General features: G+C 42.1%; 1 protein-coding gene across 5 annotated transcripts in view; it reads left to right on the forward strand.

Annotated features, from left to right (window-relative positions):
- The window catches only part of LZTR1 (leucine zipper like post translational regulator 1), a 298691-nt gene extending 286081 nt beyond the window's left edge, over window positions 1-12610 (forward strand). For 4 of the 5 annotated variants that reach the window (XM_073319623.1, XM_073319627.1, XM_073319622.1 and 1 more), the window contains one exon: window positions 7953-12610. In XM_073319623.1, coding sequence (XP_073175724.1) covers window positions 7953-8069 — 117 coding nt within the window. In that variant the 3' untranslated portion in view covers window positions 8070-12610. The remainder of the gene's footprint in view (window positions 1-7952) is intronic. The other variant, XM_073319628.2, reaches the window with a different exon arrangement.
- Window positions 12611-24061: the final 11451 nt, after the last annotated feature.

The raw sequence follows: 24061 nt of genomic DNA on the forward strand, positions 1-24061 counted from the left end.
GTGTCCAGGATTGACAGGCGATGATGACCTACAATACACAAGCAGTATACGGAAGTCAGCTTTGCTAGACCATGAGCTGTACAAACTCAATGTTGACATTACAGCACTTCAGGAAACAAGACTTGCAGATGCTGGTTCTGTCCAAGAGGCCAGTTACACCTTCTTTTGGCAAGGTAAAAGCAGTGAAGAAAATACTCTTCATGGTGTCAGTTTCGCTGTGAAAAACAAGTGGGTAAAGCTCTAGAGACACCCATTGGGAAATCAGAGCGTATCATCTCACTTAAACTTCAGACGACCATCGGCTCTGTGAACATCTTTAGTGCCTATGCACCAGCACTCAAATCTATCCCCGAGGAGAAGGATACATTTTACAACTCTTTGCATCAAGTCATCAAAAGAATACCATCAACTGAGCAACTTTTCCTCCGTGGTGACTTTAATGCAAGAGTCGGTGCAGACAACTACTCATGGCCAGATTGCCTGGGACATTTTGGCATTGGCAAGATGAATGAGAATGGCCAACAAGTTCTTGAATTCTGCGCCCAAAACCAAATGTGTATTTCCAATTCATATTTTACAGGAAAAGATCACCACAAAGCATCATGGCGACATCCATGATCAGGCCACTGGCACCGATTAGACCTTGTTATCGTCAGGAGGAAAGACCTACCCTTAGTGGAGAACACTCACACGTTCCACAGTGCTGATTGTGACATTGACCACTCCTTGATTATTGGCAAAGTGAAGATTACAGCCAAGAAACTACGTAGAGCAAAACCTAGGAGCAAGCCCAAAATCAATGCTATTAACACCAAAAAACAGAGGAAATGCCAGGAGTTTGTGAATGCTTTTGAACTTAGCATACATGGAAAATCATTAACAGAGAGTGCAGAGCAATTTGGGCAAGATTTAAGAACAACAATCCATGAAACAACTTGAGCTACATTCGGGGGGGAAGAGAACATCAAAAAAGGACTGGTTTGAAGAAAATGAAGTGGAACTATTATTTCTCATCAACATTAAGAACACAGCCTATCTGGAACTGAACAAGAAGCCAACAGAGAGCGCCAAAGTGAGACTTCAATATGCAAAAACTGAGGTGCAGTGAGCAAGCAGACACTGTGCAAATCATTACTGGATCAAGATCCGTGAAGAGATACAGACAACCTCAGACACAGGAAACCTCAAAGTCATGTATGATGGCCTGAAGAAAGTTCTAGGTCCCACTGTCAACAAGGTTGCCCCTCTCAAATTGCACAGCGGCAAAATCATTACAGATAAAAGCAAGCACTTGTGTCGTTGGCTTGTACACTATTCAGAGCTATATGCACAAGAAAGAAACATCACCAGCGAATCACTGGACCAAATACCAACTCTACAGGTCATGCCAGAGCTAGATGTGGAGCCCACTGTAGAAGAACTAAGCAAGGCCATGGATTTGCTATCAAGTGGCAAGGCTCCTGGAAAAGATGGCATCCCAGCGGAAATCCTCAAGTCTGGGAAAGACAGCCTATTACCCTATCTTCATCAGCTACTACTTAAATGCTGAAAAAAGGGTGAGGTACCACAAGAGATGCGCGACACAAAAATCATCACTTTGTATAAAAATAAAGGTGAAAAGTGTGGTGCAACAGAGGTATCTCGCTACTAAGTGTAGCAGGAAAAGCTTTCACAAAAGTCATCTTAGTGTGCCTACAACAGCTGGCGAATTGTGTCTACCCTGAATCACAGTGTGGATTCAGGGATGGAAGATCAACTGTAGACATGATATTTTCTCTGCAGAGAGCAAAACCGACCATTGTACATCACCTTTGTGGACCTAACCAAAGCATTCAACACAGGCAGCAGAGTAGGTCTATTTGCAATCCTAGAAAAGATAGGATGCGCACCTGTTAAGTCTTATATGTTCATTCCACAACAACATGAGAGCAGCTGTCCAGTTTGAAGGGTCCACTTTGGACAGTTTTGAGATGAAAAGCAGAGTGAAGCAAGGATGCGTTCTTGCCCCTACACTCTTTTTGGAATCTTCTTCTCGGTACTCTTGAATGGCGTGTTTAAGGACATGAAAGATGGAGTGTATCTCCACACAAGATCAGATGCCAAACTCTTCCACCTGTCCCGACTTGTTGAAGGCCAAAGTCAAAAAGGTGCTAATCAAGAAATTTTTATTCACTGATGATGATGCCCTCATAGCCCACAGTGAAGATCTACTACGAGGATTCATGGACCTCCTTTCAAGTGCCTCTCAGGCATTTGCTCTCACTATCAGCATCAAGAAAACAGTTGTATTAGGACAGGGGGTTCCACAGGATCCTTCAATTACCTTAAATGCAAATCAGCTAGAAGTAGTCCAAAAGTTCAGCTATTTAGGTTCTACAGTGACCACCAACCTCTCACTGGATGAAGAACTAAATGTTCACATTGGAAAGGCAGCCACCACCTTTAGCAGACTAACTAAAAGAGCATGAAACAACTCAAAGCTTACCATCAAGACCAAAATGCTAGTGTACTAAGCCTGCATCCTCAGCACGCTCATGTATGGTGGGGAAACATGGACAACTTATGCTCATCAGGAGAAAAGGTTAAACAGTTTCCACCTCCACTGTTTACGCCGCATACTCAACACCAAATAGCAAGATAAAGTCTCCAATGCAGAGGTTCTTCAAAGGGCAAAGTTACCAAGTATAACAGCCCTGCTCAAGCAAAGACAATTGTGCTGGTTGGGCCATCTGAGTAGGTTGGAAAATGGACGCATACCCAAGGACATGCTATACGGGGAGCTGTTGGAGGGAACAAGAACAAGAGGATGTCCCAAGCTTCGCTATAAAGACACGTGCAAGCAAGATCCTGGCCAGTGAGAAGTCTTGGCAAGTGATGGTAACACGTGGCTCCATCGTCTCCATCAGGGTATCAAAGTCCATGACAGAAGCTGGCTCCTACAGCTTGAAGAGAAAAGAGCCTTTAGGAAGCAAGCAGTTCCCAACCAAGATACAGACATTTGCAATAACTGCCAAAGATTATGCAAATCTCAGATTGGACTATTCAGTCACATGAGACATTGCAAACCATGTACATCATAGGCTGCAATTCCCACTGTCTCTCGCAGACCAAAAAATGCCAACATGTCTAATCTGGCATATTTATATGGCTCCTGTCATGTTAGTATCTGAGCTCCTAACAGTCTTTACCGTATTTATCCTCACAACATTCCCAAGGTAAGGAAGCACTGTAAACTCCAGTTCATAGATGGGAAACTAGGGCACAGAGAGCTAGATCCACAAAGGGAATTAAACATGTAACTCCCACTACAGATGGCAACGTCCAACTTTTAGGTACCAGTGAGATCATCAACCCCGACTCAGCTACTTCCTAACACTGAAGGCACTTAAGTTTCTGCCAGAAGGCATGCACAAAACCACTGAAATCACCAAGCTGCTCAGAGCCCTCTCTCACACTTAAACCCTGATGGATTCACAAATGAGGCGTTCTCCAATCTGGTAGGCAGGCTCTGAGCTTGTCTAAGCTGCACAAAGGACATTTGTAACTCTGGGGGCATGTACCCAATGCCCAGAATTGGGAGTTGTCAGGGTTCCTTCCCAACTCTGAACTCTAGGGTACAGATGTGGGGACCCGCATGAAAGACCCCCTAAGCTTATTTCTACCAACTTAAGTTAAAAACTTTCCCAAGGCACAATTTCCGCCTTGTCCTTGAACAGTATGCTGCCACCACCAAGTGATTTAGACAAAGAGCAGGGAAAGGACCACTTGGAGTCCTATTCCCCCAAGCCCTACACCCCCTTCCCTGGGGAAGGCTTGATGATAATATCCTCACCAACTGGTACAGGTGAACACAGACCCAAACCCTTGGATCTTAAAAACAATGAAAAATCAATCAGGTTCTTAGAAGAAGAATTTTATTTAAAGAAAAGGTAAAAGAATCACCTCTGTAAAATCAGGATGGTAAATACTTTACAAGGTAATCAGATTCAAAACATAAAGAATCCCTCTAGGCAAAACCTTAAGCTACAAAAAGACACAAAAACAGGAATACACATTTTCTCCAGCACAGCGAATTTCACAAGCCAAAACAGAGAAAACCTAGCGCATTTTCTAGCTAGATTACTTACTAACTTTTACAGGAGTTGGAGGGCTTGCATCCTTGATCTGTTCCCAGCAAAGGTATCACACAGACAGACAAAAGCCTTTCCTCCCCCCAAATTTGAAAGTATCTTGTCCCCTCATTGGTCATTTTGGGTCAGGTGCCAGCCAGGTTACCTGAGCTTCTTAATCCTTTACAGGTAAAAGGACTTTGCCTCTGGCCAGGAGGGATTTTATAGCACTGTATACAGAAAGGTGATTACCCTTCCCTTTATATTTATGACAGGAGCACTCAGTTGGGATAGAGAAGACTTGTTTTCAAATCGTTGCGTTGCCTGATTTTGATCAGGGACTTGAATCCAGGCCCCACACGTGCAAGGAGCGTGTCGTAATCATTCAGGTATTGCCTGCTCTTGGATGGAGCTTGCTTAGTGTCTCCTGTTAAAGCTGTTCCACTTTGTATTAAATAATTAACTATTCGTTGGAGCAGAAAGAGCAGGGAAGAGCTTGACTGTAGCTCAGTGGCTAAGGCACTGACCTGGGACAAGTCCCTGTTCCAATTTATATTTCATTATTTATATTTATTCCAATGGGAGAGGCTGTAGCACAATTATCCCAGAATAACCTCACCTGGCATGTGGGAAAATCAAGATCACAAACCTGCTCTGAATCAAGCATAAGGGCAGTTTGAAAACTGGTCTCCTGCATCAGGGCTGAGTGCCACAGCCAGTGGGCAGCTATGGTTAGTTTCTCTTGCTCCTTTTTCCTGAGAAGGGGTTTGCCTAGCTAAGACACCTGGCTGCAAGAGAGGGTTCACAGCTGAGAATCCCAAATGCAGCTAGGCACCCCCCCTCGAGCCCAGAGCTAGGCATTTAACTGCCTCGGCTTTTTCTGCTGACTAGCTTAGCAAGGCTCCTTGCTCAGCTGTATCTCTCCCCAGGCATTGTATAGTGAGCCTGGGCGCCTGACTCAAGACTAAGAATTCTACTGGGAGGCAGTGTGCCTAAAAGTCCCTTTGTCAATCTGTCCCCAAGAGACTAAGGACCAGATATATAAAGGTATTTAGGTGCCCAAGGTGCAGATAGACAATGGGATTTTCAGATGTGCCTGAGCGTGTTACACGTCTAGCTCCCATTGAAGTGAATGGCACCAAATCGATTTAGGTGCTTTTGAAAATGCCATTGGCAGAAACTTAGGCAGCTAGGGAATTTTATTAGCAAAAACGTAGGTAGCTATGGACTTTGGCCAGCAGCTGAGTAGAGGGTTAAGAAACTCAACGGCACTCGCATATTTTATTTAAGCCCCTAGAATGGCAGTGAGGCACCAAAGTCCCTTTGTGGCGCTCTAGCTCTAGATGTCTACATGCATCTTTAGGTACGTAAATGTCTTTGGAAATCTGGCCCTGAGGGACTTACCCACAGTCACATATTGATCTGTAGCCAAACAGGGAGCTGAACGTGAGTCTGGCACCATAACACTTGGGCTGTCCCTTCTGTCCACTAAGCGCACCTCGCTTGCACACCTACCTAGGTACTGTCAGGCCCAAAATAAGGGGGAGGTTGTTTGTTTCTATCATCTTTGCATTCTTTCCATTCAAAAAACTGAACTACATCAGGTAAAAACAAAAGACAAAAATGACACAATTGACCACTGCATACAAGTAATATTTAAAATGTACAATCTCTGAAAAGAATACAGAAATACTGAAGAATCTGGAAAGATGTAATCTATGCTAGAATTAACCTAATGGATTCAGCATTCCATATTCTGCATTTCCATTTGGAAATGAGATTATACAGATGGGCTCTGGCAGTCATAGAGTGTCCGGCTGCATTTACTGCTGTGCAAATTGTCTTATTTTAATACAGTGTCATGGTCTTGACTAGAGCCCTGCGCAGATACAAAATTTGCATCTGCATCTGATGCACAATCTGCAAACATAGTCCGCGAATATAAAGTGGATATAAAGCAGATATCCACAGATTTGCAGGGCTCTAGTTTTGACTTCCTTGTGGTAGACCTGATCAGTAACAACTTGAAACTAATGTTGAGTGCAATGTTGCACTGTGGCCAGAAAAATGAACAAAATGCAACATTTCAGAAAATGTTTGAGGCTCTGACATTTTGTTAAATTTCTGTCGTTGCTAATTTTTTTCTTTTAACTCTGGTTTTGTAATTTAAAAACTGTGATTCTAGGGACAGGCTCATCAAATTATCATTGAAAGACTGAGTGTTAGGGTAGGAGAATACCTGCAGCTTTCAAGAAATCCAAATGCTGTAATGTTTATGTTGTGTTTTGGAGATTTTGGTATGTAACTTTTTGCCCAGCACTATATGAACGTGCGGCCATTACAGTCTCCTTCAGCTCTGTTGACTCGTTAAAGGTTGCTGTTCCCTATTCAGAATATCAGAGGAGAATATTAACCGGAGAGCTGACTATATTGTTGTAATACTTTGGGCAAGGTTATACATTAGTCTCCCAGTGTGTGTTAGGTTTATACAAATGCCTAATAAAAATCTTTTTTGTTTATACTCTGCAATAATTCTGTGTCTTTGCCCTTGGTCTTAATCCTATCTCAATGCAATATGCTCTTCAGTGCAGGTGCCTAATTCCCACTAATGTTAATGGAATCTACCCCTCCATCCCCTGCACATTGTCTGTTCCCCCTTATTTTAGACAGATAACTCTGTGTACTGATTTCTTTCCAGAAGTGGCCTGATTCATCTGCTTCATTTCACTCTTATACTAGAGGCACAAAATGCCTTTGTTTCTTCACTACAGACACTGGACCTACAAAGATAGGAGGAAATATTAAGTAATTTAAAAAAGATATCCAAATATTCTCCATTGATTGGGCTAAAATATGAGGTAAAATACGGATGTTTCTCAAGGTCAGAAAATGGCTCTTCAGAGAAAACTTGGGTTTGTGTGAATTCTCCGTTCAGTCTGATGCTGTCAGAAAATAAACATTATTATAGAGCAGTTGATTAGCTAAGACCTTCAGTGCAGGTGTTGATTATTAGTTCTCATGGCATTCTTTAACTGCTTGAAAGATCCAGGCAAAAATATTATGTGCACTAAATAGAGCAGTACTTTGAGCTACTTCTCAGGGCACACCATAACAAAGTAGATAGATTTCAGAGTAGCAGCCGTGTTAGTCCATTTCCGCAAAAAGAAAAGGAGTACTTGTGGCACCTTTATAGACTAACAAATTTATTTGAGCATAAGCTTTCATGAGCTACAGCTCAATTCATCTCACTGCATGCATCCAATGAAGTGAATTGTAGCTCAGGAATATTTATTATGCTCAAATAAATTTGTTAGTCTCTAAGGTGCCACAAGTACTCCTTTAGAGTAGATAGATTATTTGCACAAATCCTGAGCTACCAGTTCCAGTGGATCTTAATGTCAGCAGAAATACAAACGGCATGAATTTCAAAGCTAGTTAAGGGCCTAAGATATGTTTTAGCCTACACTAGTTTGCATCTTGTATATTAATTATGGAATCATTATTATGAATAATTATTGTCATTCTCGTGTCAGATTTCCTGACATACCTTCAACTCCACCCCACAGCAAAGGCAGTCTAAAACCAGAAGACAAGGAAGGAGAATTATTATTTTACATAGAAACCACAGTTGTAGTGATTTTCATGGAACTTTGCATCTTGGTTCTGTGTGCTTGTCATTTTACTAGTAACATGACAATATCCACACAATGGAATATCACTGGATTTCACTAACCTGTATATGTCTACTATGGGTCTGTTGGGATTAAACAGTGATATTTAAAATATGGTTTTAATTTTTTTCTTTTTTGTGTGTTTTTCTGTTTGTTTTTGTTTTCCCTGAAGGTCTCCAAGTTGCCAAACCTGCGATCCCTCAGTCAGCCGCTCCTTCTTGACATCATAGAATCATTAGCCAATCACATATCAGACAAGCAATGTGCAGAGCTGGGTTCAGACATATAAAACACTTCCAAATCTCTTTCATTTGTTCCTCAAAGTGCTGCACTTTACAGCTGAATCCCTCTATACTGAGCTGCTCAGAATGTCAACACAATAAAGCAGAAGACCTGTGAAGAGCATAAAAATCTGAACTATTGCTCTCCTATAGAGCTGCATGGCTTACATCTGTGTATTTGGGGCAGAAGCTGGTCTCAGCCGTACCAATGTAAAATTGAAATCACTGCGGGCAATGAGTTTATTCCAGATTTACCGTGGTGTCACTGAGTTCAGAATCTGGCCTATTGCTTTTGTTTTGTAAAATATAAAAGGATCATTATTATTATGAAACACAACATTTAGTGAAACATATTCAAAGGGCTTTATCATTGTAACACAATCCAGTGGCTGGAAGTTGAAATCAGCAATAATTAAATTGGGAGTAAAATGCACAATGATAACAGTTAATTGATAATTGGCCCAGAATACAAAGGCTTTCTATAGATTTTCTGTCACTTGGAGTCTTTAAATCTACATTGGGTGTCTTTCTAAAATATAAGCTGTTTTTCAACTACCTTATTGGGCTGGATACGGGAAGCACTGCGTGAAATTCTCGGGACAGTGTTTTGAAAGAGGCCAAACTAAGATAGTCATAATGGCCCCTTCTGACTTTTAAAATCTATTAATCCTCTCCAGTCAAGCCTTTCTGAAATAATGTATTAGTAAATAGCTAAGATCTTCTGCCTGCATGGCAGGAATCACTTTGTTTTAGCTTGAGGGAAATGAAGCAAAAGGAAGCACTGGAAAAGGGGTGTCCAACCTGTGGCCATTGAAGGTATGCTTCCAGCTACATCCTGTGACTTTTTTTTTTTTTTTTTTTTTTTGGTAACTGAAGTATTTTCATCAGCCGTAGTCACTACAGAAAGGTGTATGGATCCTCTAAAAGATCTGCCGTAGTTCAAACAGGAATTAATTCAGGGAAATCCTATGGCTTGTGTTCTACACATGAGCACAATGGGCCCTTCTAGCTTTATAATCTATGAAAAGCACCTCCCACTGCGGCTCATGCAACCCCAAAGATTTATTGTGAGCAGCCGATGTCCCACTCCTACTGCAGCTGCCCTCTCTGGCCACCTGCTGCATCAAAGGGGAAGAGAGAGTAGCTCTGGCTTCATTGCATACACTGCTACTGGTCTGGGGGAGCCTAGGTGAACAGGGCAGACACTCAGAAGGCTTTGCTTAGGTGAACAGCCATAAAGGACAGCTTATTTACCCCAGACAGCACCCAGGGCAGGCCAGGAGGGAAAGCTGAGAACCAACAACAGGAGTTCCATGATCTAACTTGCATCAACTGTCAAGGGTCCCCAAGAAACCATACAATAGCTGCAGCACTGTGTACACCAGCCACTACCCCATGCTTACACTCAACCTGCCCCTCTGCACCCTGACATTACTCCTGTGCCAGAGGAACTGTGGGGAGGGAGGCATAGGAGCTGAATATGCTGGCTCTGTGCCTGCTGGGGATTACTAGTAGCAAAGCAGATAATGTAGCAACTAAAACTAGTCTCCCTTCCCCGGTATGTAGCAAATGGCCAGCTGGGGGAGCGGCTAAGCAGCTGCACTCAGCAGGGGCTTGTGGATCATTTCTACTCCAATGGCTACTGTCTGAGCGGTTCAATGAGAGCAGAAGAGGCCAGAGAATCTACTCACGAGCATTGATTTGGAGCCCCTCGGCTTTTGGGGATAATGTATTTGACTCTCATGCTGGAGAGTGTGGACAGACCTGCAGTAGAAATACAGTGGCCAGGCAGCTTATGTTTATACACTAGCCACCTCCGCATGGGGGGATGGACTAGGTGACCTCTTGAGGTCCTTTCCAGCCTAACAGTTCTATGATTCTTGGATCTCTTCTAGTTAAGGGCAGTAAAGGTCTGTTTCCAGCAGACCAGAGCTACACGCCTGTGTTGTACCGTTAGCTTCACCATTTCCTGTGTGTGTCTGAAAAGGTGGTTGCTTTTGTGATGTCCAGTTGCTGTTCACCAGCTCCTTGGTGCTGGGTAGCAGGGTTTTAGATGCTGTTGTCCCTTCAATTAATTCAAGGGACGTGCTTTATGGAATGATAGATTGTCCTCCCAGTTAAGGACTTGTGCTAGCTGCATGTGCAGGTGGCTCTGACTGGAGAAGGCAGAGTGACCTGACATCAGGCCATGCGCGTTGAACTGAACTCTAGTAGATGCACCTCATCTCCAGATATGTACACCCATTCCTCTGGTATATGCTCTCTGTATTTCATTTGGAAATTAAACTGACCAGTAAGTAGCACACCAGTAAATAGCACTTATGCACCACTACCACTAACCCTATCGACTCCACTTTCTGAGAATCTCAGGGCAATTTAAAGCTGAAACCTGTGGTTCACACCTATGACTGTCAGCATTGCACAGAGTCTATATTCTGAGAACTCAGAGGCACATGCAACCCCATGGTTTTTTACAACAAACCTTATGACCTTATGCATCTGATGAAGTGAGCTGTAGCTCACGAAAGCTCATGCTCAGATAAATTGGTTAGTCTCTAAGGTGCCACAAGTCCTCCTTTTCTTCTTATGACCTAGTTATCTCAAGTGCAAAGTAAAACTTACTTTATAGCGAAATGGAACCATATAGCCTGCAGCATCAGTCAGCAGAGCTGTTCTGGTTGGGAGTCTCACACTGACTACAGCTGCCTTTACATGGAAACAGTCAAATGTCTCTCACATGGAGGAGATTTTGATCTACAGTGTGCACAAGACTGCCCACATTCTGACAGCACAGCAACAAAGGTGACATTTTCAGGTTGGGTTTCAGCCAGTCTCACTGAGATTTTAGACCTGCTAGGTGAGTTAGGGCTGGGAGCTCTTATTTGAACCTCCTGATGGGTAAAATGAAGCACCATTATTAATAAAGATTGGCAACACCCTATTAGAGTGCTAGGAACATAAGAATTGCCATACCAGATCAGACCAGCTGTGCATCTCATCTAGTAGTATGTTGTCTCTGACTCAGAGGAAGATGCAAGAATTCTGTAGTGGATACTGTGGGATAAGCAGCCCTTATGAGTAGTTTCTCCCTAACTCCCACCAGTCAGAAATTTGTGAAGGGTTACCTCCTTTTATTCTCCTCACTGTGGTGGTTCTAATTATCCATATAAATCCTCAACCCTTTTAAAAATCCTGTTGAGCTCTTGGTCTCAATGATATCTTGGCAGTGATTTCCACAGATTGATTATGTGTTGTGTTCAAGGGTATTTCCTTTGATCAGTTTTCAGTTCCGTAAATGTCGTCTTGTTCTTGTATTTGAAAAAGGATAAAGAGGAATATAAATCTCTATAACATTAATCATTCTGTGTACCTTTGTAATGTACCCTCTGAGTCGTGTCTTTAAAGTAACTTGTCTTGATCTTTTCAACATCTTTCCATCCCTCTAAGAATTTTTATCTTCTGTCGCAGAATCCCCTGGGTTTTCTGTAGGTTGTATCCTTTTTAAGATAGGATGACCAGTACTGAAGGCAACATTCCAGATGGGGACGTACCAATGATCTATAGAATGGCATTATAATATTTTCAGTACTGTTTTCTGTCGTTACTGATCCATACAAACATCTTGTTTCCTTTTTTGATCACTGCTGCCATTGAGCCGTGACTGCCATTGCGTTGTTTATGGTGATACCTGGGACATTTTTGGTTACATTGATTTAAATCCCAGGAGTAGGGCATATGTGAGTAGTCTAAATAATTCCTTCCAATGTTCATTACTTTGCGTTTGTGAGCATAGAATTACCATTGGGCTGCCCATTTGTCTAGTGCTGGTTAAGTCCAGGTCCAAATAATCTTTCCTAACCACTTAATGCCCTAGCCTTTTTAAGGGAAGGTTATTCAGAAAACTGTGATGTAGCTGTCTTAGTATTACTGGAAGTCCTCAGACTTCCTTTGTCCCTTTCTTTTTTTTTAACTTTATTGTTTTTATGTGAAATATATGTATATAGCAAAAGAAAACATATATAAATCTATACATGAAGCAGAAATAACAAAATAATAAAGCAAAATGTTCATTATTTGCAAAACCTGAAAAAACATGCAAAAAACAGAACCCGTAAAAGTAATACAGGGCATTAAAAGTGGCTCAATAGATAAATAAGTGAGAATATAGTTTACAGGTATCTGGGATTAATACAAATTGTGATTGTATGAAAGAGTTTCATGTATGACCAGGCATCCTTGTATTTTTTTTCCATGTGTTTCTGTTAGAGTAATTTTTTCCATTAATGCAGTAGTGGAGAGCTCACTCAGTCAGTCTGTGTATGAGGGAAGAATTGCAGAGTTCCATTTTCTCAAAATACTCTTTTGGCCACTAGAATAGTTTGCAATCCATTTCTTAATGTTAAGTGTAATTCCAACTCATCCAGACCCCTAAAATACTCACGCTTGGAGAAGAGAAAATAGTGACACAAAGATTTTGAGAAGTATCAGGGGGTAGCCATGTTAGTCTGTATCCCCAAAAACAACAAGGAGTCCGGTGGCACCTAAAAGACTGACAGATTTATATGGGCATAAGCTTTTGTGGGTAAAAAACCGCTTCTTCAGATGCATGGCCATGCATCTGAAGAAGTGTTTTTTACCCATGAAAGCTTATGCCCAAATAAATCTGTCAGTCTTTAAGGTGCCACCAGACTCCTTGTTAAGATTTTGAGAGGCACTGGTTATAGTGTTCCAGAACACATGCATTTTTTGACAGATATAAAAGATGTGAAAAAGGTGGCATGTGGCTGTTTGGCAATGGACATTGAGTGCTGGAGATTCAATCTAGTCTTAAACAAACGCTCTGGAGTCCAGTAGTACCTGTTTAATATCTTCTTCTGGAAGAATCACAAGGATAAAGAACTTGAAGTGTCTTTAACATTAAGCCAAACATCCTCCCAGGTTTCTGTTGAGACAGTAAAACTAAGTTCTTTTTTCCATTTTCTTTTAAACTGAAATTGAGAGGGTGCTGAAAAGCATTAAGCCACCTATAAGTCATTCCTAAAAAATTACTGTTGTTTCCATATTTCTCAACATGTTCTTCTAGAGAAGAGAAAGTTAAACAGACCAGTTATCTCCTATTTGTGCATGTATACTTGAGCATAGTCACTGAAAGAAGGAACTGTGAAACAGCAGTAGCTGTTATTTGTTACACATTTAATTGAAGGAGACCAATTAAACAGTCTAGCAGCTTGTGTTATATCTTTAATGTTTGTTAATCCTTTTTCTATCCAAATTGTCTTAAACCTGGAACTGGTCTTGATCCTGAGGCACAGGTTATCCCATAGTGGTATGAGAGGAGAATTAGTAAGATCAGATGCTATAATCATCTTAACATATTGTAGTATACCCCACATAGATGCCAAGATTGGATTTTTCTTTAAGGGTATGGGTAGCCTCTTGAGATATAAAAAAGAAGAGAGGGAATCAAATGGCATAGCTAAGCTTTTTTCAATCTCAAACCAAGTCAGTATGTATACTGAGCCACTGGAGGGGAACCAGTTTACAATAAGATACATTTGGAACACTAGGTAATATAGATACAAATCTGGAAATTTGGTACCTCCAGTTGTCCAGCATTTTTTAAGGGTCATGTGTGACAAATGAGACTGTTTTTTTTTTATTCCATATAAATTCCATGATACACCTATTTACTCAAGCAAGGAGCATGGGAGAGACTTTGAAAGACAATAGGCTAATGATATAAATTAATCTTGGGCAGATATTCATTTTGGCTACTTCTGTTCTCCCAAGTAAGAACAGAGGAAGGAGATGCCATCTCTACATCCTCAGAAACTTTTAAAAATAAATTGTCCATTTTTATAAAAAACAATTTTGGGACAAATCTTAGAATCATAGAGTATCAGGGTTGGAAGGGACCTCAGGAGGTCATTTAGTCCAACCCCCTGCTCAAAGCAGGACCAATCCCCAACTAAATCATCCCAGACAGGGCTTTGTCAAGCTGGGCCTTAAAAACCGCTAAGGAAGGAGATTCTACCACCTCCCTAGGTAACGCATTCCAGTGCTTCACCATCCTCCTAGTGAAAAAGATTTTCCTAATATCCAACCTAAACCTCCCCCACTGCAACTTGAGACCATTACTCCTTGTTCTGTCATCTGCTACCACTGAGAACAGTCTAGAGCCATCCTCTTTGGAACCCCCTTTCAAGTAGTTGAAAGCAGCTATCAAATCCCCCCTCATTCTTCTCTTTTGCAGACTAAATAATCCCAGTTCCCACAGCCTCTCCTCATAAGTCATGTGCTCCAGCCCCCTAATCATTTTTGTTGCCCTTCACGGGACTCTTTCCAATTTTTCCACATCCTTCTTGTAGTGTGGGGCCCAAAACTGGACACAGTACTCCAGATGAGGCCTCACCAATGCCGAATAGAAGGGAATGATCACATCCCTCGATCTACTGGCAATGCTCCTACTTATACAGCCCCAAATGCCGTTGGCCTTCTTGGCAACAAGGGCACACTATTGACTCATATCCAGCTGCTCGTCTGCTGTAACCCCTAGGTCCTATTCTGCAGAACTGTTGCTTAGCCACTCAGTCCCTAGTCTGTAGCAGTGCATTGGATTCTTCCGTCCTAAGTGCAGGACTTTGCACTTATCCTTGTTGAACCTCATCAGATTTCTTTTGGCCCAATCCTCTAATTTGTCTATGTCCCTCTGTATCCTATCCCCTACCCTCCAGCGTATCTACCTCTCCTCCCAGTTTAGTGTCATCTGCAAACTTGCTGAGGGTGCAATCCACTTAAGTAAGCGATTTCATTGCATATTTGAAAAGGAAGGTGCTGAAACTAAGAAGGATCTGGTCTTTTGGATGCAGCCATTGCTTGTGATTTATAGAAGTTAATCTGAAAACCAGAGATCTTTTTCAAAAAAATGCCAACTGTACTCAATTATGATAGAATTGATGACAATGGATACGTCAATAGTACAAAAATGTCATCAGCATATAAATTCTTCTGTGTTTATGGTCACACCTTCAGTGGTTTTAATTCGGTGGTTGAGAGCTGGCATGTGTACATTGGCAGTGGTTCAAGAAATAGATTAAAAAGGAGGGTGAGAGGGGACAGCCCTGTCATGTCCCTGTTTCTAGCTGAAATGCAGGGGGGAGATTCCTTTAGTTGATAGTAAAGGGAGGGGAAAGTTGTATAATATACTAATCCAATTTAGGAATATTGATCCAAATCCAATTTTTTTAGGCAAGTCATCATATAAGGTAATTCCACCCTATCAAAGGCCTTCTTTGCATCTAGAGATAAGGCTATGGAGGAAATATTTGGTATCTGAACTTGCTGGATCAAATGAGCAATTTTTCTTGTATTATGAGCAAACAATCTTCTTTTAATTAAATCAACCTGATCTTGTGTGTGTAACTGATGGGATGATGGTACTCAGTTGTGTCACTACAATTTTTCCAATTATTTTGCAATCTGTGCTCAACAGATATGAGTTAAAAGTCACCATAGTTGCAACCATCTTTGTTCTTTAATATTAAAATAATTAAAACAGTTCTCATATTACAAGCCATGGTTTTGGGAATGTTTAATTGAAGACCCTTGAAAGAACAGAAGATAACTGATTACAAAATGTTTTGTAGAAATATTTTGGAAAGCTATCCATCCCAGAGGCATTACCAGAATTTATATTTTCAGTAGTGTGTTAGAGTCCTTGTGTTGACAAATGTTTGTCCAAAAAACACTTGTTCTGAAGTTAGGATATTAAAAGGCTGGTCTTCAATGAAATGATTAAATTTGTTAGGGTCAGCTCGGTCGTCTGATTTATATGAAACTTGATAGAATTGCTTAAATTGATTATTTGTATCTATATCTATTAGTTCAAGAAAGAAGGAAGAAATGTTGTTGCTGGCTAGTTTCCTCATAAGTCTTCTGCCAAGTAGTTTACCTGCTTTATCTCCCCATTCAGAATATCTTTGTTTGATCCTGTGACTGTAAATTCGATTTGGCTGGATAAGCATTCATTATATCTATATTTCGAGTTGATTAGAGAATGTAGGTTTTCATTATTTGGGTCAGTCTTGTGCATTCTCTCCAAATCATCTATTTCCTTGGCTAAAGAGTCGAATAACTTGTCTTTCTATCTTCTTTTGGGAGGCCCACTTTATGCATTCACCCCTTACAGTAGCGTTCATAGCTGAGGTTACAGATTGTTTATTTTCTCATATGAAGTTAGAGATGACTGAATCAACTGTGCAACGAAGTTTGCAGCTATTAGCAGCACAGTGTTCAGCTTCGACTGAGAATTTAATAAAGTAGAACTACCATCTATGGTAAGTATAATTGGAACATGATCCAAAATGAGTATATTAAAAATAGTTGCTTCTAGTCATGCTGGAGTCAGTTCTGAATACCCAAGAAAAAAGGTAACTCTGGAGGAAGATGAATGTACTGTATTGAAATATCAGGCTCCTTGGGGTGTCTCAGTGTCCACCATATCTTTTAAATCAAATTCATTCATTAATAATGAGGGTTAGCCTATTGCATTTTGACAGCTGTCTCTCTTGTAATTGGATTTGTCCAGATGTGTGTCTAGTATAGTATTCCAATCACCTCCCAGTTTTACAGGAATATCTTTTTTATTAGAAATGATATTTTCAATATCTTTGAAGAATTCAGAATTACCTCCACTTAGATTTTAAATGCTTCCTAGAATTAACCTTTTTGAGTTGAAACAGCCTTCAGAAAGGATATATGTCTTCCTTCAGGATCAGACCAAGACTACGTAAAGTGGAAAGTTATACTTTTATGAATTAAGAAGGAAGTGCCTCTAAAAGAATTCAGTGATGGATGATACTCTACACTTAACCACATCATATTCATTCTATCAGCTGCTTTTTCTACTAAGTGAGTTTCCTGCACTAAAGCAAAGTGGCATAATTTTGCTCTCAAGATTTTAATTCTCTTAAGGTTCATTAAGTCCCCTCACATTCCAGAAACACACTCTAAGAAAATTAATGGCAAAGTTTTAAAAGATACATTAAGATATATAACCTTGTTCTAAAGATATATATTCCCAGTTAATATTGTAAAACCACATCTCTAAGATAATGGTTCATATATATACATATTAGATAATGGTTAGTTTTGAATAAATTTATGGCTTCAATTCAACCTCTGAGGGTGTCAGGTATACAAAAAGGTCTATAATTAAATATCATATGTCTCCCAAGGTATATTTGTAACAGAAAACAAACAAAAAATAACAAACATAAAACCAGGCAGTATGCGCACATTCAGATCCCTAATGGCTTCCATTTCTTTCACTCCCCCTCCCCGTATTATCTAATATTCTAAACATCTGTAATTGCAAATATATTTTAAATGAAATATTAGCCTGTAAATACCATTGGGTATTCTTAGAACATGTATAATATATTCCTACGTCCAGAGGTTTTTATACATGCATCTATACACTTATATATGCATATAAGAGGCCCAATTTTAATTGCTGGATGATTGTCAAAAAAAAGTGACTGAGTTGCGGACAAACCATGGAAAACTGTGGAAAAGTAATAATATTTGCAATAATAAAATCCATTATTACTTTTCTGCAATTTTCCCCTGTCGGCCACTTGGGGGCTTTCACTCTCAGCCCTGGGGTGGCCAGGGCTCCCATTGTGGGAGAAGCCTAATGTTGCGGAATCCGCAATTTCCACAGTATCACAAGTTAAGTAGGGCCTTATGCATCTACATGTATGCAGAGTCATCACATATATATTCACAGTTGATTTGGTCAATGAAATGCAAATTAGTATAAAATCTGAATATGGAAAATACAACAATATTATGGGGGAAAAGAAAAAATGTCATATACTATGGCAGATGTCCTGCACAAATTGAATAGTTAGTGTTATTTACGGTTTAGGCTGTAATCTACAGGACAGGAATTGATTGCCCCCAAAGGATCTGTGGTTATCATAATATGATCCATCAGCAGTAGAACTAGTGAACAGATTTTTAAAGAAGCCTTATTGGGGGTGCAAGAACAAACCATCCCGATGTGCAGAAAGAATAGCAAATATGGCAGGCTATCATCTTAGCTTAACAGAGAAATCTTCTGTGAGTTTAAACACAAAAAGGAAGCTTACAAGACGTGGAAGATTGGACAGATGACTAGGGAGGACTATAAAAATATTGCTCGAGCATGCAGGGGTGTGATCAGGAAAGCCAAAGTACAATTGGAGTTGCATCTAGCAAGGGATGTGAAGGGTGACAAGGGTTTCCACAGGTATGTTAGCAACAAGGAGAAGGTCAGGGAAAGTGTAGGACCCTTACTGAATGGGGGAGGCAACCTAGTGACATGATGTGGAAAAAGCTGAAGTACTCAATGCATTTTTGCCTCCGTCTTCACAGACAAGGTCAACTCCCCGGCTGCTGCACTGGGCATCACAGTATGGGGCAGACGTGAGCAGCCATCAGTGATGAAAGAACAGGTTAAGCACTATTTAGAAAAGCTGGACATGCACAAGTCTATGGGGCTGGAAGCAATGCATCCGAGGGTGCTGAGGGAGTTGGCTGATGTAGAGCCATTGGCCATTATCTTTGAAAATCGTGGCAATCAGGGGAAGTCCCGGAAGATTGGAAAAAAGCAAATATAGTGCCCATCTTTAAAAAGGGGAAGAAGGAGAATCTGGGCAACTACAGACCAGTCAGCCTCACCTCAGTCCCTGGAAAAATTATGGAGCAGGTCCTCAAGAAATTCATTTTGAAGCACTTGGAGGAGAGGAAGGTGATCAGGAACAGTCAACATGGATTCACCAAGAGCAAGTCATGCCTGAACAACCTGATTGCCTTCTATGAGGAGATAACTGGCTCTGTGGATATGGGGAAAGCAGTTGACATGATATATCTTGACTTTAGCAAAGCTTTTGATTCTGTCTCCCACAGTATTCTTGCCAGCCAGTTAAAGAAGTATGGTTTGGATGAATGGACTATAAGGTGCATAGAAAGTTAGCTAGATCATTGGACTCAACGGGTAGTGATCAACGGCTCAATGTCTAGTTGGCAGCGGGTATCAAGCGGAGTGCCCCAGGAGTTGGTCCTGGGGCCAGTTTTGTTCAACATCTTCATTAATGATCTGGATGATGGGATGGATCGCACCCTGAGCAAGTTTGTGGATGAAACTAAGCTGTGGGGAGAGGTAGATACACTGGAGGGTAGGAATAGGGTCCAGAGTGACCTAGACATATTGGAGGATTTTGCTAAAAGAAATCTAATGAGGTTCAACAAGGAAAAGTGCAGAGTCCTGCACTTAAGGACGGAAGAATCCCATGCACTGCTACAGGTTGGGGACCGATTGGTTAAGCGGCAGTTCTGCAGAAAAGTATCTGGGGATTACAGTGAACGAGAAGCTGGAAATGAGTCAGCAGTGTGCCCTTGTTGCCAAGAAGGCTAACGGCATATTGGGCTGCATTAGTAGGAGCATTGCCAGCAGATCAAGGGAAGTGATCGTTCCCCTCTATTCGGCACTAGTGAGGCCACATCTGAGGTATTGCGTCCAGTTTTGGGGACCCCACTACAGAACGGATGTGGACAAATTGGAGAGAGTCCGGCAGAGGGCAACGAAAATTATTAGGGGGCTGGGGCAATGACTTACGAGGAGAGGCTTAGGGAACTGGGTTTATTTAGTCTGCAGAACAGAAGAGTGAGGGGGGATTTGATAGCAGCCTTCAGATACTTGAAGGGGGGTTCCAAAAAGGATGAAGCTAGGCTGTTCTCAGTGGTGGCAGATGACAGAACAAGGAGCAATGGTCTCAAATTGCAGTAGGGGAAGTCTAGGTTGGATATTAGGAAACCCTATTTCACTAGGAGGGTGGTGAAGCACTGGAATGGGTTACCTAGGGAGGTGGTTGGATCTCCATCCTTAGAGGTTTTTAAAGCCCAGCTTGACAAAGCCTGACTGTGATGATTTAGTTGGCTTTGGTCCTGCTTTGAGCAGGCGGTTGGACTAGATGACCTCCTGAGGTTTCTTCCAACCCTAATCTTCTATGATTCTACGTCTTCATCTAGCAGTGCACGTTGTGATGATTAGTTGGAGACAACACTTCCATCAGTAGATGGGTCTGTGTCCCCCAGCTTCGTGTTAAGCTGTTACTCTATATATTGCAGTGTTACGCAGTTGTTGCTCAGTTCCAAAGAGGGTCAACAAAAGACTTCAGCCTAGCTGCTAGAATTTGGCAGATTATATAGGTGAGTATTACCATATCTGCAAAGATATATAGGAATACAAACTGATTTTTAGACTTGTGGACGTATGCTTTTTATGGTGGAATAACCATTCTGCTATTTTTGATCACGTCTAGCCTCTGTCTTTGAATTGTCTGCAAAGCTTCAGATGGTGTTTTGCAGAAGCCTGCTAAATCCATAGGGTACTTGATCTTGTATCTGATGCTGGTCGCTGTCAGGGTCTGCTTTATGCCATTGAATGCAGTTCTCTTTTTGGTAAGCTCAGTTGAGAAGACAGGTAAAAGAGAAATGTGGCCTTTCTGCATAAGGGTTTTAGCTTTTCTGGCAGCATTCATTGACATTACTTTATCATTGAACATCAGCAGCTTGAAGATGATGGGTCTGGGCTTGTCAGAGTCCTGCCATCTAGCACCAGGCATTTGATGAACCCTTTCAATATCTAATGGGGGCAGCTGGGGTCCAATTTAAATATGTCAGAAAGCAGCTTCTGGAGAAAGTTGATAATATCCTTCTCCTCTAGACCTTCATCAATGCCCAAGAGGCAAAGATTGGCTCTTTGAGATCTGTTTTCAAAGTTGTTTTTCTTTTAGTTTGTCTAGTCAATGTATTTTCTTCTTTAATTTCACTGGTTTCAATGGCAGCCTTTTATAGCTCATTTTCCAAGTGAGCCATTTCGGATTTTACATGAATATCGTTGGAGATTGAATCCAGTCTGTGGGGAATTCTTTCAGAGCTGCGATACACTGGGTGAGGCTCTGCTGTGGCCTTGAGATCTCCACCTTCAGCTGTTGAGGTGATTCAGGCTTAGCGCTTTTGTTGCCTCTCATTTTTTCATTGGAATCCATAGTCAACTGTTTGAAGTTTATCTAGAGGATTAATTTAAAACTTTTATGACATAAACTTATTGTCAATTTGCTAGGAAAGTAATTATTAGAGAGAGAATAGGTCTGGGACTAGGCAGCCATCTTCCTCATGGGTCTGCTTTGTCCCATTCAATTGGGTTTCTACTGTTGTTATAATTGCAGTAGCACCCAGAGACCAGATGAGAGTAGGACCCCTTTGGGCTGGGCACTGGTGAAGCCACATCTGGAGTATTGTGTCCAGTTTTGGCCCCCCACCACTACAGAAAGGATGTGGACAAATTGGAGAGAGTGCAGCGGAGGGCAACGAAAATGATTAGAGGGCTGGGGCACATGACTTATGAGGAGAGGCTGAGGGAACTTGACTTATTCAGTCTGCAGAAAAGAAGAATGGGGGGGGGGATTTGATAGAAGCCTTCAACTACCTGAAGTGGGGTTCTAAAGAGGATGGAGCGAGGCTGTTCTCAGTGGTGGCAGTTGACAGAACAAGGAGCAATGGTCTCAAGTTGCAGTGGGGGAAGTCTAGGTTGGATATTAGGAAAAACTATTTCACTAGGAGGGTGGTGGAATCTCCATCCTTAGAGGTTTTTAAGGCCCAGCTTGACAAAGCTCTGGCTGGGATGTTTTAGTTGGTGTTGGTCCTGCTTTGAGCAGGGGGTTGGACTAGATGACCTCCTGAGGTCTCTTCCAACCCTAATCTTCTATGATTGTAAGACATTGTGAGTGCCCAAAGGACCCTTCAGCAGCCACTCCCTGACATCTCCTGCTACCTTGAGACTCTGGCTGTCCCTGCCCTGGTCTGTTCCTCATTCTCCCCTGTGTTAAGGAAAGGACTTGTGCAGGGGAAGTGTGTGTGTGTGGGACGGGGTGGGTGTCTGCAAAATTCTGGACTGCAGGAATGATGCAGGGAGGGGTAGCCCTGGCTGAGTCTTATCTCCCCCATCTCCCAACTGCAGCTTTTGTGTCTTCTCCAAGCAGCTTTCCTCCCAGATGTACAGAGGACATTGGTCTCACTGGATGATGATCTCCTAGCAACAGGCAGAGGCCAGGTGTTGATGCTGATTCTTTTAGGGCAAGTCCCTTAGATATCACTGACCAGGAGGCACTGAAGATGACTATACAGACTTCTGGGTAGCTGATGGTGTGACTGGCTCTCTCTCCAAGGTCTCAGAGGCTGGTACCTTAAGAGCCATTTCATGCTGTGCACTGCACAGTGCTCATGGCTCTTGTGCAGCTTTGAGGGAGTTGGTAAAGCAGTCTGGGCTGCAATGCTGCCAGCATCCCAGTTCTTTCAGCTCTGTGTCTTTACAGCAGATCTGGAGCAGTAGTGTCCATTTTCCTATTGTCTGGCCAAGAGTGGGCTCGGGAAAGCTGGATGGTTGAGTCTCAGTCTGGACAAGACCAAGGTATTGATGGGTTGATGGATGGAGATGATCTATGTAACCCTCTCTTAGTACCACCCCAATGGTACTAAAACTCATTATTGCTCCCTTTTTGGGCTCAGTGACTCACTGTTGGGGCTCATAGAATCATAGAATCATAGAATCATAGAATATCAGGGTTGGAAGGGACCCCAGAAGGTCATCTAGTCCAACCCCCTGCTCAAAGCAGGACCAATTCCCAGTTAAATCATCCCAGCCAGGGCTTTGTCAAGCCTGACCTTAAAAACCTCTAAGGAAGGAGATTCTACCACCTCCCTAGGTAACGCATTCCAGTGTTTCACCACCCTCTTAGTGAAAAAGTTTTTCCTAATATCCAATCTAAACCTCCCCCACTGCAACTTGAGACCATTACTCCTCGTTCTGTCATCTGCTACCATTGAGAACAGTCTAGAGCCATCCTCTTTGGAACCCCCTTTCAGGTAGTTGAAAGCAGCTATCAAATCCCCCCTCATTCTTCTCTTCTGCAGGCTAAACAATCCCAGCTCCCTCAGCCTCTCCTCATAACTCATGTGTTCCAGTCCCCTAATCATTTTTGTTGCCCTTCGCTGGACTCTCTCCAATTTATCCACATCCTTCTTGAAGTGTGGGGCCCAAAACTGGACACAGTACTCCAGATGAGGCCTCACCAATGTCGAATAGAGGGGAACGATCACGTCCCTCGATCTGCTCGCTATGCCCCTACTTATACATCCCAAAATGCCATTGGCCTTCTTGGCAACAAGGGCACACTGCTGACTCATATCCAGCTTCTCGTCCACTGTCACCCCTAGGTCCTTTTCTGCAGAACCGCTGCCTAGCCATTCGGTCCCTAGTCTGTAGCTGTGCATTGGGTTCTTCCGTCCTAAGTGCAGGACCCTGCACTTATCCTTATTGAACCTCATCAGATTCCTTTTGGCCCAATCTTCCAATTGGTCTAGGTCCTTCTGTATCCTATCCCTCCCCTCCAGCGTATCTACCACTCCTCCCAGTTTAGTATCATCCGCAAATTTGCTGAGAGTGCAATCCACACCATCCTCCAGATCATTTATGAAGATATTGAATAAAACCGGCCCCAGGACCGACCCCTGGGGCACTCCACTTGATACCGGCTGCCAACTAGACATGGAGCCATTGATCACTACCCGTTGAGCCCGACAATTTAGCCAGCTTTCTACCCACCTTATGGTGCATTCATCCAGCCCATACTTCCTTAACTTGCTGACAAGAATACTATGGGAGACCGTGTCAAAAGCTTTGCTAAAGTCAAGAAACAATACATCCACTGCTTTCCCTTCATCCACAGAACCAGTAATCTCATCATAAAAGGCGATTAGATTAGTCAGGCATGACCTTCCCTTGGTGAATCCATGCTGGCTGTTCCTGATCACTTTCCTCTCATGCAAGTGCTTCAGGATTGATTCTTTGAGGACCTGCTCCATGATTTTTCCAGGGACTGAGGTGAGGCTG

This window comes from Lepidochelys kempii, chromosome 21 (genome assembly GCF_965140285.1).
Source record: "Lepidochelys kempii isolate rLepKem1 chromosome 21, rLepKem1.hap1, whole genome shotgun sequence".
Taxonomy (NCBI): Eukaryota; Metazoa; Chordata; order Testudines; family Cheloniidae; genus Lepidochelys; species Lepidochelys kempii.